Raw genomic sequence first — 19,636 nt, forward strand, 5'->3', positions numbered from 1 at the left:
TTCATATGGTCTCAAGCCTGGCTGCAGAATACCCTTTGTTTCTGCTGCCTTCACAGGCAGGAAGGGACTCCCACATGTTCTCCATTGTCTCTGCTTGTGCCAAAAGCCAAGTGAGTGGCTTACTAGTCCTTGGGAGAGCCCAGGCCCCCAGTTCCCCATGTACCCAGGAGCAGGCTGTGCACAGGATGCTGGTTGAATACTTCAAACAGAACAGGACACAACTGCTTAGACCTTCCCACACCCACCCTGAAAGGAGCCATATCTGAACTGATCAAATTTAATCAGAGTACCAAGGGTGGCTTGTCACAGAGGGGATTTCGTTTGACTGTTGTTCGAGAAGGACAGCATGTGCAGGTTTGCCCAATGAAACAGGACCTGAGCAAGCGGCCAGCAAAGCATGGCTGGGAGCTGCCCAGGAATGTACTGCTTTCTGTGCAGATGGGCAGTTACCGGATAGCAAGGAGGAACACAGCTACACTGGTGGCTGTCCTGTGTCACATGCACAGGCAAAACCCACAAACACTGTGGGTTTGTGCTTTAACCAGCACCATCAGCTCCGCCTGCAAACAGCCCCAGGCAGCTCCACACAGTACCTGGTGCTCTGTTGCCCACAAAGTCCCAGGCACGGGCTGCTGAAGAGGAGCTGCTGCAGCTACTGCCTTCTGGGGGCTCTGCAGGGTGGGCAGCACAGCCTCAGCCCCCTCGCTGGTTTAGCTGGAGAAGGCCGCCCAGCAGATGCACTACGGGACTGTTCCAGGGCTGTATGCTGCCCATACTGCTTGGCTCACAGGCCAGCACAGCAAGGCTCATGTCAGACACCTACCTGCCAAAACTCCTGGAAGGGCTCAGCAGCCTTCACTCACAGAGCACACCGTGTGATGTGACTCTGGAGGCAGAAGGGGTTTGCTTTCCAGCCCACAAGATCATTTTGGCTTCAGCAAGCAATTACTGCAAAATCCTCTTTGTTGGAAAGTTGATGGGAGCAGGGAGCTCAGACGGTAAAATCCAGCTGAAAGCCATCAGTGCTGCTGGACTGAGGAATGTTCTTAACTTCATCTACTCCAGCAAACTCGACCTCTCTCTACAGAATATTGAGGAGACCTTCAAAGCCACACAAACCCTTCTGGTGCGGAAGGTGATCAAGCTCTGCTTTCACTTTCTGGAGGGGTGCTTGAACTGTGAGAACTGCCTGGATGTTCTGAGTATCACCAAGAAACTCGGCCCAGATGAGCTGAGACAGGAAGCCGTATGCTCCATGGGCCAGCATTACAAACAGATCCTGGCTAATCCACTGTGCTGAAAAGTCCTGGACCAAGAAACACTTTGTGAAATTTTGGACAGGACGAACACCCAGGGATGCAGTGAGCTGGAAGTGTTCAGAGACACGGTGTGCCAGCTGCAGCATGACTGTGGGAGGTTGGGGAATTTCTCCATTCTGTTGCTAAGAAATTAACGACCAGATACTTCAGACACAAAAGATGTAGCCGAGGTGTGGTGAGGGCAGGGGAACACCTAGTCGCTGGTAATGTCTCTTGCTTCCGGGGCACCAGAGGAGACAGCTGAACTTCTGCAGCTAGGAGAGGACCCTGTGACCACCGGAGCCCAGCATCTGCATTTCTTCCTTCCTGGGTGAGCTTTCGTTTGTAAGAACAGCCGTTTGAACTGGGACTTTTACTAACACCAAATCTAACTGAGGAGGCCTTTTGAACTGGGACTTTTAGTAACACCAAATTTAACTGAGGAGGACCTTTATCATCCACTCGGGTGCCTCAGGGGAAACCCGGGAGCCCTCCCCCCTACAGAAGAGTCCGGCTGCCACTTGCCAGCCCTGCGACTTTCCTGCCGCTGACGGGATTGCTTTTCTGCTACACCCTGGCACCGCATCCCCCATCTGCCCGAACACACCGCGGCTTCTGCCACAGCTACAGAGTTCTGCCACCTTTGCTGACTAGCCTGCGTGAGCCAGTCCTGCCGCTCCAGCTCGCTGCTCTGAGCTCCCTGCTGCGCGCTGTCCTGCTGTCCACCACCCTGCCCGCCATTACAAGGAGCTGACCTCGCCCCACAGCGCCCCCTGCAGCTGCGTGGGAGTCATAGCACATGCCCTGCCCGGCTGGGAGCCCGACAGCGCCCCTGCTGGCTGTGACTGTAACTGCACCAAAGGGGAGTGTGACAGCCCAGAGCGAGCCGCCACCGGGTTTATGGTTTTTTTGTTTGTTGTTTGCTACGGTTGTTGTTGCTTGTTTCCCTCATTATAGGTATTAGTAAAGAACTGTTATTCCTTTTCCCATATCTTTGCCTGAAAGCCCTTGATTTCAAAGTTACAGTCATTCGGAGGGAAGGGGGGGGGGTCATATTTGCTATTCTAAGGGAGTTTCCCACCTTCCTTAACAGACACCTGTCTTTCAAACCAAGACAGTTTTTGCACCCAACGTAGGGCCTGAGGGCATTGAGAGAAAAAGGCTGAAAAAGGAATAACACTTTCTGGGTAACCTACTTTAGTGTGCTGAACATAGAAACCTCAATAAGTGGAATCGTTGTCTAGCATACCTTGGTTTGCACATACTCGTGGCCATATTTTTCCCATTCGCAGCTCCCTATCTAAATATAGGTCCTATAACTAAGGCTACTGTGGTTGTTATCCCGTTCACACAATGGGTCAATAAGGTGAGGAATTTATGGATTTTTCATGCCCTTTGGATGGCGGGCACATTGTTACAGGCCTTTAACACCGTGAGTACATGTTTTTGGAGTCTGTTTGGTAACAGTACCTATTGTGAGGAGATAACACTGGGGGAAGTTTCTTCCCAACCCTTCACTCATTTCTTTGGACCTACCCCACCAGTGCTCGAGGGGCTCAGATGTTCTCTAGATGCTAACCATTTCATACAGTGGTTGGTGTTTCTGATAGGTCTATTCTACTTAGCATTCAGAGATAAGGTGAGACTGCCCCGGGTAACCACTCTAACAGCTGCCCCAGGGACTAGGAATGCCACCCCAGAGCCTACAGATATTGCCCCAGAAGAGACAGATATTGCTGCCGCAGAGACTAGGGGTGCTGTCCCAGACCTCACCCTGCCCCCGAGCCTGACCCTGCCCCACAGCCTGACCCCCCTTGACAGCACACATCTGAAGTGAATCACCCAGATTGGGTGGGAGTACTGGTGGAGGAGATACATGAGATGTGCCAGGTGCTGAGAGAGGTACACTTCCCCAGCTAGTGGGAGACCCCCTCCTTGCCCCAAAGGGGAAGAGTCTGATGGTACAGCAACAGAACCCACGGACGTTACAACTATCCATGTTCCAGCCGAACCACGAGAGCAGTCACAGCCAGCAGCAGTCTCCCCTGTGCCGCAGAAGAAGTATAAAACCAAATCAGTACACCCAGCTAATGACGATGGGGAGCCAGGGGCCCCACAACCAGCAGGGGAGCCTGAGTCTATAATCATCACTGAGTCTCTGTCATGACAGAACCCGTAATCTGTGAAACGACATTGTTCGACCGGGGAGCGAGGCTTTTTTCAACCTGGTTACTTCGGGTTTGTGACCTTATGGGCCCAGGAGTGCAACTGGATAGTAATGAGGCAAGGAATTTAGGATCCTTGACTCAGGACCCAGGTGTTGACAAGGTGTTTGTGACAGAGCCAGGGCCCCTTTCTCCCTGGGAGAGGCTTTTAATGAGTGTAAGGGAGAGGATCGTTCACAGAGACGGAATGCAGGAGGACTACCATAGACTGCTCTGAAAGACCATTGAGGAAGGGATCCAACGGCTGAGAGAAGTGGCAGTAATGGAGGTACATTTTTTTGGAGGGATGGACAATGTGAAAATGATCTTGACAGGGTCAAGTGCACAGGGCAAATGTGGAACCTGGCAAGTCTGGGGCCCTCCCAATATGTCACCTTCATTGCAACAATTAACGCTGATGACAACCGAGACACAGTGGGTTCCATAGCTGACAAACTCAGGAATTATGCAAGTGTGATCAAAGGCCCAATGCAAGCTCATGTCTCTCCTGTGGTTAAGGACCTCAAGAGGAGATTAGGGAATTGAAAGAAGAGATGAGGGAGGAAGTGAGAAAAAACAGTGTGGCACCAGTGAGAGTCACAGGTCCTAACACCAGAGCCCAGTGGCCCCCAGCTAGGGAGAGGAGTACACCACACGAGCTGAGTTGTGGTTCTTTCTGCATGACCATGGGAAAGACATGAGAAGGTGGGATGGGAAACCTACTTCTGTCCTGGCAGCACGGGTGCATCAGCTAAAGGAGGAAAACACTAGCTGAGGGGGTTCCGCTGAAGTGAAGGTAGCCTCAGCTTCCTGTGGCCAAGCTGCTAGGTACAACAAAAGGGAAGATGATACGTCAGAACCCCTTGAAGGAACCTCTGGAATGTATGCTTAGGAAGGGAATAATAACCAGGGCTAGAGGGGCCCTACCTCTAGCCAGGTAGACGTATGGGAAAACTGCGTCTTTTGGATTGCGTGGATTCAATGGCCTGGCACATCAGAGCCACAAAAATATGAAGCGTTGGTTGATACAGGTGCACAGTGTACCCTAATGCCATCGGAACTTGTGGGGGCAGAACCCATTTCTATCACTGGGATGATATGGGGATCACAGCAGTTGACCCTGGTGCAAGCCGAGGTGAGCCTGACTGGGAAGGAGTGGCAGAAACATCTGAGCATCATCTGAATTCTGGGCATAGATTTCCTCCAGAACAGCTATTTCAAAGACCTGAAAGGACTCAGGTGGGCTTTTGGAATTGCTGCTGTTGAGGCAGAGGGCATTAGGCAATCAAACACCTTGCCTGTACTATCAGAGAGCTCTTCTGCAGTTGGACTCTTGAAGGTGGAAGAACAACAAGTACCAATTGCCACCTAGACAGTGCACCACCGGCAATACCGAACAAATCGAGATGTTGTGGTCCTCATCCACAAGATGGTCCGTGAGCTGGAGAGCCAAGGGGTGATCAGCAAGGTCCACTTCAACAGCCCCATCTGGTCTGTGCGCAAATCTGATGGAGAATGGAGACTGACTGTGGACTATCGTGCCTTGAATGAAGTGACTCCACTGCTGAGTGCTGCCATGCCAGACATGCTGGAGCTCCAGTATGAGCTGGAGTCCAAGGCAGCAAAGTGGTATGCCACCATTGACATTGCAAATGCACTTTTCTCAATTCCTCTGGCAGCAGAGTGCAGGCCTCAGTTTACCTGGAGGGGCATGCAGTATACCTGGAACCAACTGTCCCAGGAGTGGAAGCACAGTCCTACCATCTGCCATGGACTGATCCAGGCTGCACTGGAAAAGGGCGAGGCTCCAGAACATCAGCAGTACATTGATGACATCATTGTGTGGGGGAACACGGCAGAAAAAAATGTTTGAGAAAGGAGAGAAAATCATCCAGATTGTCCTGGAAGCCAGTTTCGCCATCACAAAGAGCAAAGTCAAGGGACCTGCCCAAGAAATCCAATTCCTGGGAGTGAAGTGGCAAGATGGACGGCGCCAGATTCCCACTGAGGTCATCAATAACAACACAGTGATGTCTCCACCAACCAACAAGAAGGAGACACAAGCCTTCTTAGGTGTCATAGGTTTCTGGAGGATGCACATCCCTGAGTACAGCCAAATTGTAAACCCTCTCTACCTGGTGACACGCAAGAAGAACGATTTCCACTGGGGCTCTGAACAGCAACAAGCCTTCTCCCAGATCAAGCAGGAGATCACTCATGCATTAGCCCTTGGCCCAGTCAGGACGGGACCAGAAGTGAAGAATGTGCTTTACTCTGCAGCTGGGAGCCATGGTCTGTCCTGGAGCCTTTGGCAGAAGGTGCCTGGCGAGACTCGAGGCAAACCACTGGGATTCTGGAGCCAAAGTTACAGAGGATCCGAAGCTAACTACACTCCCACCAAGAAGGAAATCCTGGCAGCCTATGAAAGTGTCCAAGCTGCCTCAGAGGTAATTGGCATGGAAGCACAACTCCTCCTGGCACCTCGACTACCGGTGCTGGGGTGGATGTTCAAGTGAAATGCTCCCTCTTCCCACCACACCACTGATGCTACATGGAGTACCTGGATTGCTGTCATCATACAGCATGCGCATATTGGAAATCTGAATCACCCTGGGATCTTGGAAATAATTACAAATTGCCCCGGAGGTAAAAATTTTGGTCTGGCTGACGAAGAGGAGCAGGAACAGGCTTCCTCATGCAGAGAAAGCTCCACCCTACAACCAACTGCTACAAGATGAAACACACTATGCTCTTTTTACTGACGGTTCCTGTTGTATTGTGGGGACAAATAAAAAATGGAAAGCAGCTGTATGGAGCCCCACCCAACAGGTTGCAGAAGCTACAGAAGGAGAGGGGGGATTGAGCCAACTTGCTGAGCTCAAAGCCATCCAGCTGACCCTGGACATTGCTGAAAGAGAGAAATGGCCTGTGGGGTTGGCTGTAAAGGTGGAAAAAGGCCAACTGGCAGCGTAGAGGAAGACCAATCTGGGCTGCTGACAAATGGTGAGACATTGCCACTTGAGTGGAGAAGCTACCTGAAGTCTGTCATGTGGACGCCCATGTCCCCAAGAGTCAAGCTAATGAAGAACACCGAAACAACGAACAGGTGGATAAAGCTGCAAAGATAAAGGTGTCACAAATACATTTGGATCGGCAAAAATGGGAGAGCTGTTCTTAGCTCGATGGGCCCATGAAGCCTCAGGCCATCAGGGCAGAGATGCCACCTATAAGTGGGCAGGGGACCAAGGGGTGAATCTAACCATGGACTGCATCTCCCAGGTAGTCCACAACTGTGAGACGCGTTCTGCCATCAAGCAGGTCAAGCGAGTGAAACCCCTGTGGTATGGTGGGAAGATGGTATGTCAGATCCCCTTGAAGGAACCTCTGGAATGTATGCCCAGGAAGGGAATGATAACCTGGGCAAGACCAGCAGGCTTTACTACACGCAGCAGCAGAGATACAAAATGTGCTTGTTGAAATCACCAAAAGTTTCCAACTGACACATGCCAGCTGGTGTTTGAACCAAAGGTTATTTCATTAAGCCAATGAGTTTCACCCCTGCTTGCTGAAAGCTGAGGTCACAACCTCCCCCAAATCAGAGAAAAGCTGTAACTGAGCTTTTTCTACTGAGAAGGAGCTGTTTTATCAGCTGGCTGGCCCCAGAGGTGCCTGGAGCCTGTCCAGATCTGAATACAAAACCCTCTTCAGTCCAGGGAAAATATTTACTAGTTCTTGAAGCCACAGAAGACATGAGCCAGCCACCTGCCTTCTGCTAACCATAACTTGTCTGCTGTGATCCTGGGTTTTCTGATTCGATCCCCGCAACATGTCCTGGCTCCAGGTCGCCAGTGTGCTGGAACAGCAGATGTGCTTCCATGTGGAAGTGCTATCTGACTGCATCTTTGCTGTGGGTAGCGGGACACTGCTGGGAACCCTCTCACACACTGTGGAATTGTACCAGCCTGCTGACAACAAGTGGGAGTTCACAGCTCCTCTCCCCACGCCTGGGGGGGAGGATCGCTCATCATGCTGGCACAACTCACAAGTGAATCCTCTATATTGCAGGTAAGAGAGCCAGTAGAAAGCAGCGTATTTTCAACAGTTGCACTGATTTTTGCTGCCATCTTAATGTCACAGTTTAAGCCTGTACCCACACCATTAACACCCACAGCTCCAGTGTTCTTTTCCTACTGTGTCAGCACAGCCTCTTTGCCCCCCTGCAGCAGGAATTCTTTTCTTTCCAACATATTAAAAGTTACCTCATCTGCCTTGCAATCCTGACTGAATCAAAGCTTTGCTGTCTGAGAAAGTAAATCAGGAGCAGACTGCCACAGTGTTGGGTATGGGACTAAACCCTAGTATAAATCTGAATGGAAGATCTGGGACTAACCCTACTGTCCTGCTTCATTCATCTGTACTAAAAGCAGCAAAATGCAGCCTCTTACTCTCTTACAAAGCCTGTACAGCTCTTGACCTACCCAGGATTCTCAGTCCTTACAAGGCTCTTTGGAAGACAGTCAGAGGACAGCAACTTGGGGTAAACACTTCAGAAAATTATTTTAGGATATTTAGCATTTGCAGCTTATAATTTGGACTTGAAAGATAGCCTAGGAAGAGCACTGTGTTGCCTGTGTTATGCCTCTGCAGTTAAAAGTCCTGGGCCAGTCTGCCATCACTGTAGCTCCCTGCTTCTTAAACCACTTATGGCCAGCTGGGATCCCTGTCCTGATTTTAGCCAGAATAACTTCAAGTGCACAGTTGCAACGAAGGGCATTGGTGACCTATAAACTGCGGCCTCAAGGGCAGGGACATCTCCCGCAAAGGTGTATGCCAGGGACAGCAGGGCTCTGCCCCAGCAGCATACAGTGGCAATGGATGAGCCCAGGGAATGGCTGGGACTTGGGGTCAAGTCCCTGCTTGGAACCAGCTGGCCCACAATGCCACAGGCAACTTATTGCACCTCTGTTGCTCTCTACCAGAGACCAAGGATGAAACTGCCTCACAGAGCTTCCAACACCCCATATGATCTAGCCTGGGTAACACTATAGCCCTGGGGTACAAGATCTTACCCACCAATGGCATTCCTTTCCCTCAGAATTGGTGGAATAACTAGTGTGCAAATTTGAATTGACCCTGTGCCCAAGCATAGGGGAAAATTAAGAGCATTATTGTAGTACAAGACTTAAAGACAAGCTCCATGCAGAAGAAGTGTCTGTGCGTAGGTGAACTGGGGCTTATGGCTGACGTAGAATAGCATCTTCCTGTTTGCAAACACTCCGCAGGCTGGAATTCAACAGGCTGTCTGTCACCTAGAAATTCACAGGCAGGTGGCTGGAGGCATTGACCCTTCCCATAGCAGCACCCTCTTTCTGCAAGAAGCTTTCTATAACGCTTCCCTTAACTACACAAGTCAGTGCCTGTTGGGGAGAAGCTGCCAGCATCTCTGGCAGAGTGGCTCCAACCTTCTCTTGGACAACCAAAGCTCAAAGAGCTCTGACTGCTTTGTTTTTAAACTGCTGTTTTGGACTGCATATAGTGAAAGCAGATTCCTTAATTAAAGCTGTTCCTTGCTACCCTTGAAACAACCCACAAGTTTTATTCAAAAATCTTTTGTGGAAAACTATTTATAGAAAGAGCTGGAACTGGCTTGGGTTGGCTTTTTTTCTCTTTAGAATACCCAAGAAGCTCTGTTTTTATATTTCACACTGCATCAGCTCTGCAGAATAAGTGTGAAACTTATTTATTTCAGGTATATTGAGCTTCTGTAGGTATTTTAAAGAAAAAAATCAGTTCTGCTAAATGTTTGCTGATGATTTGCTGGATGTCAGAGAGGATGATGGATAGATTTTCCAGACTTCTGCTTTCCTTCAAGGAGGGCTCTCTTGGGGCAAAACCTTAAGAGACAGTTACTTGCCGTGCCTCCACTGCTGGATCAGCAACAGCACCATGGCTTTCACCCACTGCAATCACAGCATGGCCACAGTCAAAGACAAGATCTTCTGCATTGGAGGAAGGATACTAAGAGGAGTACGTTAATTTGCTCTTATACTCCCCACTATGATCCAAAATGGGGTCTCTGTATTACTAGGCCCTGTTTTATTCCAACAGGTTGACCAGTAACTCCATTATTTTTGGGCCTTAGTGGACTGGCTCAGTTGCAAGCCAGGCCAATCTGGGAAATGTTCCTGTCATTACAGTCTCATGCAGCACAGCCTGCCCCCATGTCACTCTCTATTTGCCAGAGGACATTTATTTTAAACAGAGAAAACATACAGTGGAGGCACAGCCACTAACATATGAAAAACCAAATGTAAAACTGGTCACATTCCTGCCCCAAACACACTGACTCCCCCTGGTTATCCTTGTATGAGCTGAGAGCGGGGTGAACCACTGACAAATGGGAAGATGAATGAAGGTGATGCTTGATGGTTTTTTGTCTTTTCTCTTTATACTCTTTTTATACCCTTTTTATATACTTTTTACTCTTTCCCATTCTTGTACTTTTCACTCTCTGTATTTTAGCCCCACATGTTTATAACTCTTGTACTCTAGCCTTGTTCAGAATTCTTTGGGGAAGACGAAACATCCCCACAATCTCAAGAACACGAGGCACCAACTTTGAATGGAGCATCATCTCTGGAACATGTTATTGTAAACTAAGTTGTAGCCTTTTTGGGGAGGAGGTAATTAGAATAAGGGGGCAATTACTTCATTTGTTAGGCTTCTTATTGGGGAATTTTAGATAGGTATGCTAATTGGTGAAGTCCATAAAATTGCATACGTGTTGTACCCGGGGCCTTTTTTTCGTCGTGGTACATTTGACAATGGTGCACCTGGGATCATATTAAACCAAGGTAATACCCTTTTCCCCATACTGCGGTGTTTGCATCTCATTTTTACCAGCATTTTAGGCATCAAAGGTACTAGCTCAAATTTTAGGAAAGATGAGCTCAAGTCCTAGACTGTAAATGAAGTCTCCTCAAACCTGGATTTCCCACCTCTGAACGGAGGAAAAACAATGTCCACCCTTCTGGAATGAGATCTGAGAGGAACTGGAAGGCCCAATCTAGGAGAATCTGATTCCTTGAAGCCAAGACAACTGAGTTTTCAGAGATTACTCAGCAATTCAGAGGGTAAAGGATCAGAGGGTAAAGGATCAGGGCTGGGGCCTGGCCCCATTTTGCCATGATGGGTACGGTTTCTTCTGAAGGAATGAGTCTCTGACAAGCAATTAGACAGCAAGGCTGACAAATTTCTCCATATGACACAAACTTGGTTATTGCCCCCAGTTTAATGCAATATTGTCCTGTTTAGATTATGTGGTGGTTTTGATTGGCCCAAAACATCAGTAAAGTATTTTTAACATCTAGGAGAAATTTGGACCCCTCAGAAGCTGTTGTAGTAGGCCTGGGGAGGTGTCTGAGGGGTGGGGTGTGGCACAAAGATGGCTCCTGTGTGTCCTGAGTGCAAGTTCTGGAAGTTTTTACATCAAGTCCAGCAGAGCCAATCTCTGATGGCTCTGAAGGTGATGGACATGCTGCTGGCCAAGTTTGGGCCAATTGGAGGTGCTGGTTACACCTCTGTGAAAACATATTTAAGAAGAAATCAAAACAAAGGAGGCACGCACTTCTTTCACTTCTTTGTAGTTGGAGGAGGAGGTGGAGGTGAAAATATGTGCGGGAGAACAGCATGGAGATTGCCAAGGTCAGTGAAGAAGGGGGGGGAAGGGGTGCTCCAGTGCTCCTGGCACTGGAGCTGAAAACTTTCTGCTAGCCGTGGTGAAAGCTATGGGGGAGCAAGAAGTTTCTCCTGCAGCCCATGGAGTCCATAAGGATGCAGAAATCCACCCACAGCTCACTCCAGAGGAGCAGGTGTATGCCTGGAAAAGACTGGGAACCAGTGGGAGCCTCATCTAAGAGTTAAAACTGCAAAAGGCTTTGACTGGGAGAGAAAGGCCTTGCTCCTGGGATGGAAGCAGCCTGGCCTTGGCTCGGGAAAGTCTGCACAGCACCTTATGGACAAAAAGACTCACAAAGCAGCAGAATTCGGGCGGGATGTTGCTCATGAGATTGGACCCACGCCAAAGAAGTTCCTAGAGGACTGTCTCTCGTGGGAAAAGACCCCATGGCTAAGTAGAGACCCCTTCTCCTTTATTGGACTGACCAGAGAACCCCTCTTACCCTGCCCCCTGTCTGTGTTGCTGGTTTGGAAAGAGGTAAGGGGGGGGTGAGTGCATAGAGTGCTTCTTAAGAGGATGGGGGTGAGAGCAGAAAACTGTCTGGAGAGAGAGAGAAACAAGTAGAGATAAAGAGTATTTGTAGTAGAAGAATTGTAGTGATGAATAAATTTGAGAATCTGCTCTGTGGACTGAAAAGAGACCCTACACCCTACCTTCCTACCCAGCTTGTGGATTGTAAAGGAGGAAAGGGGGTAAATACTATGGGTTCATAAGAGGGGGAGGGGAGTGAACAAAATAATGTATGAAAAGTTTATTTTTGCCTTGTATCTATCCTCCAATTCTGTTAAGTAATTAAATCACCTTTTTTGCAACTTTAAGCTTGGAGCCTGGTTGCCCTCTTTTCGTGCGTCCTCCTGGCAATGTCCTGTCTCAAACCCATGACAATTATTTCCTTTGTAATGGGTTAAAAGCCCGGATAGGAGGCAGGGCTTCAGCTGTGCCAGGTTCAGCAGGTCCCAGCTTACTCCTCTGATTTCCCAAGAAGAAAACTCCTTCCAAGCTGTGCCATTCTGGTATTTTACTCAGTATTTTATTTCATTCTGGTAGTTTATTCAGTTTCTCTTGAGGCTCTGATTGCTAAAAGTGGATAAAAAATCTGGCACCCTGAGCCCTATGATGTTCAAACAGATGTTGTCACACTGGTTTCCTTTATCACAAACCAAGAAAGCCTGACATGACAGCAAAGCCACTTGAGACGTGGTATGATGGGTAAGTGATGGTCTGGTTCTCTGCAGGTGAACGAATGGCTTCACTTTAAGGAGACAGAGTATTATTGCCCTGGAAGCAATCAGTGGACAACACTTGTTTGCTTTCACCTGCATTCACCTGTTGCAAGTTCAGCATCACAGCCCATGGCACTACACTCTACCTGGCAGGAGGTGAGGAGCTGCAGCACGTGCAGAAAAAAGACAGTGTTTGTATGACACAGAGGGGCAAGTACGGAAGAAAGCCAGTCCCCTGCCTAAAGTTCTGGTGGACCATTCCTCTTGCATGATTTAACTGCCCCAAGTGAATACAGCTGGGGAGACAGTGAGAGGCACAAGGTGCTCCCCTGCAACTGGGAAGAAGAAATCCGCCCTTGGCTTGCTCACCTCAAAGAAACAAGACTCCCATTCTGCTTCACAGAAGAAGTAGCATGTGAATACATCCAGGAGATCTGACAGTGTTTGCCAAGACATTAGTGTTTTAACAACTCTTCTAGCTGTAGCCAAACATCTTGAGCAGTGATTTAGGATTGGTACATTTCTGACTTGGTGCACATACATCATTTGGACAAAATAAAACAAACAAATAAAACCAAACAAAACCCATAAACAAAAAAATCCCACCAAAAAAACCCACCAAAACACCCACAAAAATTAGCTCCCAGTCATACTAAATTGCATTAAATCTGTAAGAATTCCTTAAGTCTTTTTTTGTTGTCATTCAGAACCTGTTTTTCTGAATAATGACCAAAGTAGAACTCACTTTTAATAAGCAACTTGAGAGGTTTTATGAAGAACTCCTCAAAAGTTCTTCAAATTCTATCTCTATTAATAATTTCCTTAAAAACACTGCTAGCTGCCAAAATAAGTGCTCACAGGCACAAATGTGTATGTGTGTATACACAATGTATTGAAGATTGCCTTGCCCCTGGATTAAGACCACAGGACACTGTGATGACAACCTTGTCCTCAACAAGTAGACCAAAAAACTTTCTTCACTGAATGTGCACTAAGCCTGTGACTGCTGGAGTCAGAGTATGAGTAAACTTTTAGAAGTATCTCAGAAGTCCACATCTCGTGGACCGACAACAGGCAATGCCGGAAAAACATGACAAGAATAAATTGGCAAAGGTGAGAGAATGAACCTATGGGCCAATGTGAGACATCCTGATAGACAAAATCAACAAGGGGCAAAATGTCCCAGAGGGAGATCAAAGTCATACCAGCTCCCCTGACACAGCAACATGACAGCCCCACTAATAGGCACTTCTAGAACACAAGGTGATACATAAAAGATCAAAGAGATAATATTAACTCACCAACAAGAGCAGCCAAGCCTTCAATTGGGTCTTTGTGGGCAATAATTTGTTCACAGCCGACCTGGGTGAGACACATTACAGGCAAATGGCAGACAGAACAGTTACCAGTTGCTTTGTGGAAGGGCTAAACTGGAAGATTCATTAAAATTATCGTTTACACATTTTATGGTTCAGCAGCTTTCCTAATGGCATAATGCAACAGGTCTTGAAGTTTTTATCTTCCTCCCTTGTAGTGACAAGTAGAAACAAGGAGACAGGACAAGGGCAGACAGTTCCTTCAGCAAGTCAGGAAGCTGTGGAGGGGCTACAGTGATACACAACGGTTCCTCCGACGATCAGAATATTTTAATGCCCTTTTCAGTGAGTGGGGAAAATGTGCAGAATAATTATTTCCATTTTAGAGGTCATTAAACACACTCTAGAAGGGAACTGGGTGCCCATTGGAGCCAGAGGCATCATCTCCAGAATCCCAGTGCAGTGGAGCCTGTGTGACTTCTTGCACAGTGTGCTCCAGGTAGGACTAGAACCTTAAATGCCACAAAACCAGAAGCAAATGAAGTCTGACAGGTTTGACAACACACCAGAAGACACCAAGTACTGCAATAGCCCCATGTGATCTGGGATCAAAGCTGGTACCTTTCAAAAGCAGCTGGCATCTTAGGGGTCCTTGTAAACCCCCAGTAACTTGGCCCTTTTCCCACACTTTGCCATCTCTGATTCTCTTGAAAGTTCACAGGTTTCCCAGTTCCCATAGCAGCAGGTTTTTCTCTGCATTATACCCTGAGGTGTGTTAGCTTCCTGGGCAATACTTAGAAAAGGGCCTGATTTTCACATCTCCATCCCTACCCATCAAGAAAAATACATCTCTGAAAGCACGTTGAGATGGGCTACAACAAAACTACTCTTTACTTTTTTCTAAGTTACAAGTTTTTAGCGTTTAAAAGCTGAACAAGCTTGCACAGGTCTTTGTGCCTAAGGTAAAGGCCTAGAAGGGTATGAGTGACCCCAGCAAACCTCACAGCAGTGCATTTCAAACACAGCAGTCACCATTACAGAGAAGTTTAAATTGTGTAGACTTACTGTCAGACTGGAAGGGCTGCAACATCCACCACTACTGCCCTATGATCATACCCAATGGTGTATGCCTGACAGTGTCCTAAGCTCCAGTTACTCACTCACACCAATAAGCTCACCTTCACTGGATTGGCAGGGAGGTGACCCATGAAGTCAGTTTTGTATGGATAGTCCATCATGGCCATCATGGTGAAGGCATTTCTAGCAAACCCAAACAGATGGTAAACATCCTCCTTATTAGAGATCTTATTGCATGTGGCCATTTTGCTGCTGATCTCATCATAGGCTGCAGAAGAAAGGAAAATAAAAGACACAAACTTCAACAGAGGAAAGTAACACCAAGCTTCAGCACCTTGTTTCACTCAGGAGTAAGAAGATACAGTAACATAAGATGAGGTTTTTAGCAGAAAGGACACGTTACATCCAAATTTACACATGTGAACAATGAACAACGTCCAGGCACAGCCTCCCTGTGCAGTGTCACAACCTTGTGTGGCCCACAGCCCAAGCCCTGTTCCTCATGGAGCCATTGATACCTCCCTGGGGAGCCTGGAGAAATCAGCACCTGCTGGGACAGAACTGGTCCCAGCTGGCACAATGAGCAGAGAAGCTTGGTACAGCCTGTCCTCCCCAGTGCCCTGATGGCTGCTCCTGCTCACGCCAGCAGGCCCCTTCCCTGGCAGGGCTGCAGTGTCCCACAGTGCAGGCTTCCCAGGCAAGTTCTCACACAGGAGAGCAAGGTACAGCACATAGGACCCAGCAAGATTCAAAAGCTGGAAAAACTGGCAGGGGGAAAAAAACCAACTAAAAAAAAAATTTAAAAAGAAAACAAAATCCAACCCCAAACAAACAAACAAACCCCCAACACCATCCCCCCTCCACTGAAAAAAAAGAGCTCCTTGGGACGAGGGTGCACCTGCAGTAAGAACTGCCAAGTGAGAACAGTCCTCACAAAGGATTCTCAAGACATGCCTTCAAACATCAGTGGGATGCAGAGATCAGCTGGAGTCAGGAAATTCATCTTTGAAGACATTCCTTCAAGATGTCATACACCTTTGCTTTTCTGCTGTGGAAAGCTGCTCCCTTCATTTTCATCCTCCATGTTTTGAAGTCACAGTTCCTGCCCCATCCTGCTCTACAAGCTGACCACTGGAGCACAGCTGTTTTTGCCTGGAAACTCATGGCCTGGGACCTGACTTAGGATACACACTTGAGGGCCTAAGCCTTAAATATGATCACCTTACCCCCAGCTGCAGGAAGCATGGCACCAGGCAGAGCTGGAAGAACTTGACTAGTTAACAATAACATTCTTTCTGCTGTGACCCAAAGCTAAAATGGCGTTTTGATCCCTGGGTTCCTCTGGCAGTTCCAGGACCAGGCAACAGCATCTGGGAGGCACACAGCTCCTGACACGCAGCACCACAGACCAAGGCTCAAGATAGAGGCCACCACATCTCTCTCAACACCATGCACAGCTTCCATGAGATGTTGCGTCAGCCCATGGCATCTGCTCCAGCCTACTTAGGAGTCATTGCAGAGGTCTTCATCAGTCTGTCGTAACTGTCCAAGACTGGAAATGGAAGGGACTTGGATGACTGCTTCAGGACTTACGACTGCTCTCCACATACTTCTCAGATCTGTCCAATGAGCTGAGCCACACAGCTGCCATACCCACCAGAACAGCTCTTAACAGTGTGGATATTGAGAACAAGTAGCTGGTGGAACACGTGCCTTTACTAACATAAAATACTGGTGGTTTTCACCTGCAAGCAGTTTTGCACTTTGGTGAAGAAAAAATGGTTTCATTAACACTATGCAAAGCTCCACAGAGCTGCTTACATTTTGGTGTTGGTTACCAATTTTAATGCTAACTGAAACTGCTAATAAAAACAAAAATTGATTGTGCAAGCAGAAAGAGGAAGCCATGTGGGCATCTGCATCGATTTATCTGAACAACTAGCTGAGGTAAAGCTGTATCAACTTTTTTGCCCATGGCTGGGAATGCTGGCTGCCCTAGGGAGCCATCTGCAGGGGTCTCTTCTTACCGCCACTCAGGCACAGGTCCTTGATCTGTTGGAAGGCTTTACGGACAGCTGTGACACAGCCTAGGCTGGACTTCTGAAAATCCTGAAGGGACAGAAAAGATATGAGATTACAGTTTCCCAGAGGAGATACTTGAAGAGGCTGCAATGGAAAGATCTGCCAGAAGGACCAGGAGTTGACAGGGGTTACTGGCCCACGGGTCAGCCCCTCATCTGCATTTACAAAAGCAGTGACACCTGGGCTGCTTCTTTGCCCTTCAGACAGGCTGCATGTCCTTGCAGAAGCCAACACTCTGCAGAGCTCAGGCCAAGCAACAGCTGTGTCACCAGGTCTCACTGGGATGAGCTGTCAGACAGTACACTGCACTTCCTGGAGCATCAGGCTGAACATGAAGCAGCAGGAGAATATGAAGCATGCCTCAGCCTGGGTAGAGTGGGCCAGGCTGCTAGGGCCAGAAGGGTTTTGTTGTTGCTTTTAAACAAAGAGCAGAGTCCTTGAAACTGCACTTAGTCTGTGAGAAGGAGCCATGGGAGAAGTTGGTTATGCATTGGGAGTACAGAACCAAGATCTGCTTTTCTTCTTAACCCTGCTTGTGACCTGCCAAATGACCATGTCCTTTTTCTTGGGAAAACCATAACTGATCCTGAAAAAGCACTTTAAGTTAGGTTTGAAGAGCTGTGGCTGGTTATGGTCTACCAAGTTGTTTCTGTGATTGAAGGCTCTAGGAACTCAAGCTCTTTCTCCTCTCTCAAGTTATAAGGCAGATTTAGAAGTGTTCCAGGCGCCGAAGCCGAAAACCCTATGCTAGCTGCGGTAAAGACCATAGGGGGAGCAGGTGGTCCCCCTGCAGCCCACGGAGTCCACAGGGGTGCAGAAATCCACCCACAGCCCATGGGGAAGTGCCCACACCTTAGGAGCAGGTAGATGCCTGGAGGAAGCTGTGATCCAGTGGGAGTCTCATATAAAGAGTTAAAACTGCAAAGGCCTTGCGAGGAAGAGAAAGGCCTTGTTCCTGGGATGGAAGCAGCCTGGCCTTGGCTCAGGAGTCTGCATCCTATGGACAAAAACCCCATGTTGCAGCAGAATTCAGGTGAGATGCTGCTCGTGAGGTTGGACCCACGCCAAAGAAGTTCGCAGAGGACTGTGTCTCGCAGGACGGACCCCATGGCTAAGTAGAGTACCCATCTCCCTGATGGACTGGCCAGAGAAAAACACCCGTTACCCTGCCCCCCCCATAGCGCTGGTTGGAAGTAGGGAGGGGGGTGAGCAGAGAAACAGTGTTTGTAGTAGAATATTGTGGTGATGAATGGATTTTTGGACTAATACCCTATACCCTGCCCCCTACCAGAGCTGTTAGTTGGAAGGAGGGACGGGGGTGAGCAGAGAAATGGTGTCTTAAGAGAGAGAGGGGTGCGTGAAGGAACAGTGTCTTAAGAGCTTACTTTTACTTCTCATTTATCTTGCAACTCTATTAGGTTAATAAATCACTTTGCAACTTTAAGTTTTCAACTTGTATTTGCCCTTTTTCAGTGTGTCTCTTCTATCACTGTCCTATCTCAACTCATGAGTCAGGTGTGTGTTTAACTTTTTTTTCCCCTTCTGCACAGCTGCAGCAGAGGAGGGCAGAGAGAGCAAATGTTGTAGGTGCCTGGTATGTAGCCAGGGTCAAACCTCCACAAAACGTCTGTGCTTTCATTAGGATTAACAGCTCTCATGGGTGCTCTCAGCAAGAAGAGCAATTCAGATTTCAGATGCATAAATTGCAAATTAGAGCAACGTTCACACTGAAGGTGCAAGGGAGTACTTTGAAACCACTTAGTGCTTGCTTAAGAGCTCAGCCCAGAGCTTGGCTTACTGCTGCAGAGAAAATAGATTTTTACATTAGTTGGAAAGTTTTTCATGTGCAAAGATTAAAGCCCTAAGTTTGAGGGTGTGCAATGACTCACAGCATATTCACAGCTGAAGCAAGACAGGGCTGTTGAAAGGAAGCTAGCTTCAACCAAGGAAGAATTCCAACTGCAGGGCCTGTTAGTTGACTAAATCGAAAGGAATACAGACGAATGTGTCTTTACAAACAGACCGTGTGAATCTGCTTGCAGATAGGGCCAGGGACTTAGGGAAATAATGGAAGAAACTATCAGTTCTAGAAAATGTTACTAACTGAAACGGACTGTTACTCAGCCAAGACCGTGTTAAATTTCTGAACCTAGAGAAAAAGAACAAATACTTAATAGAATTATGAAGAGTGTTTCATAATATAAAAGAAAAAAGAAGAGGATGTGCATAATAGAGTGGGACATAGACTAGACGATTCGGGAAGCTTGTGCCTACTGAGTACCTCAGCCAATGGGGAAAGGAAGAGGGCGATGCATCCAGGAGATTAGGATAAACAGGGGGCTGTGTCCCCCAACAATCTGAGAGACTCCATGGGAAATGCCCCATGGCCTCTCCCTCTATTAGAATAAAATTACAGCACTCCTCTGTCTCCTTTTTGGACATAAACCTCTGGTGTTGCAAATTTTTCCACACAAAATGGTATTACATTTTTTGTTTTAAATTTTATAACTCTAAGACAAGATGTCTGTTATTCTTTTCTACACTTAGGAGTCCCAAATGTGTTTATTTTCATATAACAGTGTCTTCTTTATACTTACTGGTAAAGCTATCTGTTGTGTAAGTCTCTACGCAAAAACAAGTTGTTCATGTATACAAATAAGAACAAAAAGACCAGGAGTTGCATACACAGCTGTGGTCT

At 47.7% G+C, this 19,636-nt stretch overlaps 1 protein-coding gene and 1 pseudogene across 1 annotated transcript in view; one reads left to right on the forward strand and one right to left on the reverse strand.

Moving 5' to 3' along the window:
- DPP7 (dipeptidyl peptidase 7) overlaps positions 1-19,636 on the reverse strand; it is a 35,958-nt gene that overhangs the window by 3,734 nt on the left and 12,588 nt on the right. Inside the window, exons 6-8 of the mRNA XM_085076587.1 lie at positions 16,884-16,965; positions 14,958-15,124; positions 13,765-13,825 (exon numbers count right to left, since the gene is read on the reverse strand). Coding sequence (XP_084932713.1) covers positions 13,765-13,825; positions 14,958-15,124; positions 16,884-16,965 — 310 coding nt within the window. The remainder of the gene's footprint in view (positions 1-13,764; positions 13,826-14,957; positions 15,125-16,883; positions 16,966-19,636) is intronic.
- Positions 221-13,770, forward strand: LOC146430069 (kelch-like protein 26; annotated as a pseudogene).

The sequence above is a fragment of the Lichenostomus cassidix genome, chromosome 17 (genome assembly GCF_008360975.1).
Source record: "Lichenostomus cassidix isolate B80296 chromosome 17, HeHo_3.0, whole genome shotgun sequence".
Taxonomy (NCBI): domain Eukaryota; kingdom Metazoa; phylum Chordata; class Aves; order Passeriformes; family Meliphagidae; genus Lichenostomus; species Lichenostomus cassidix.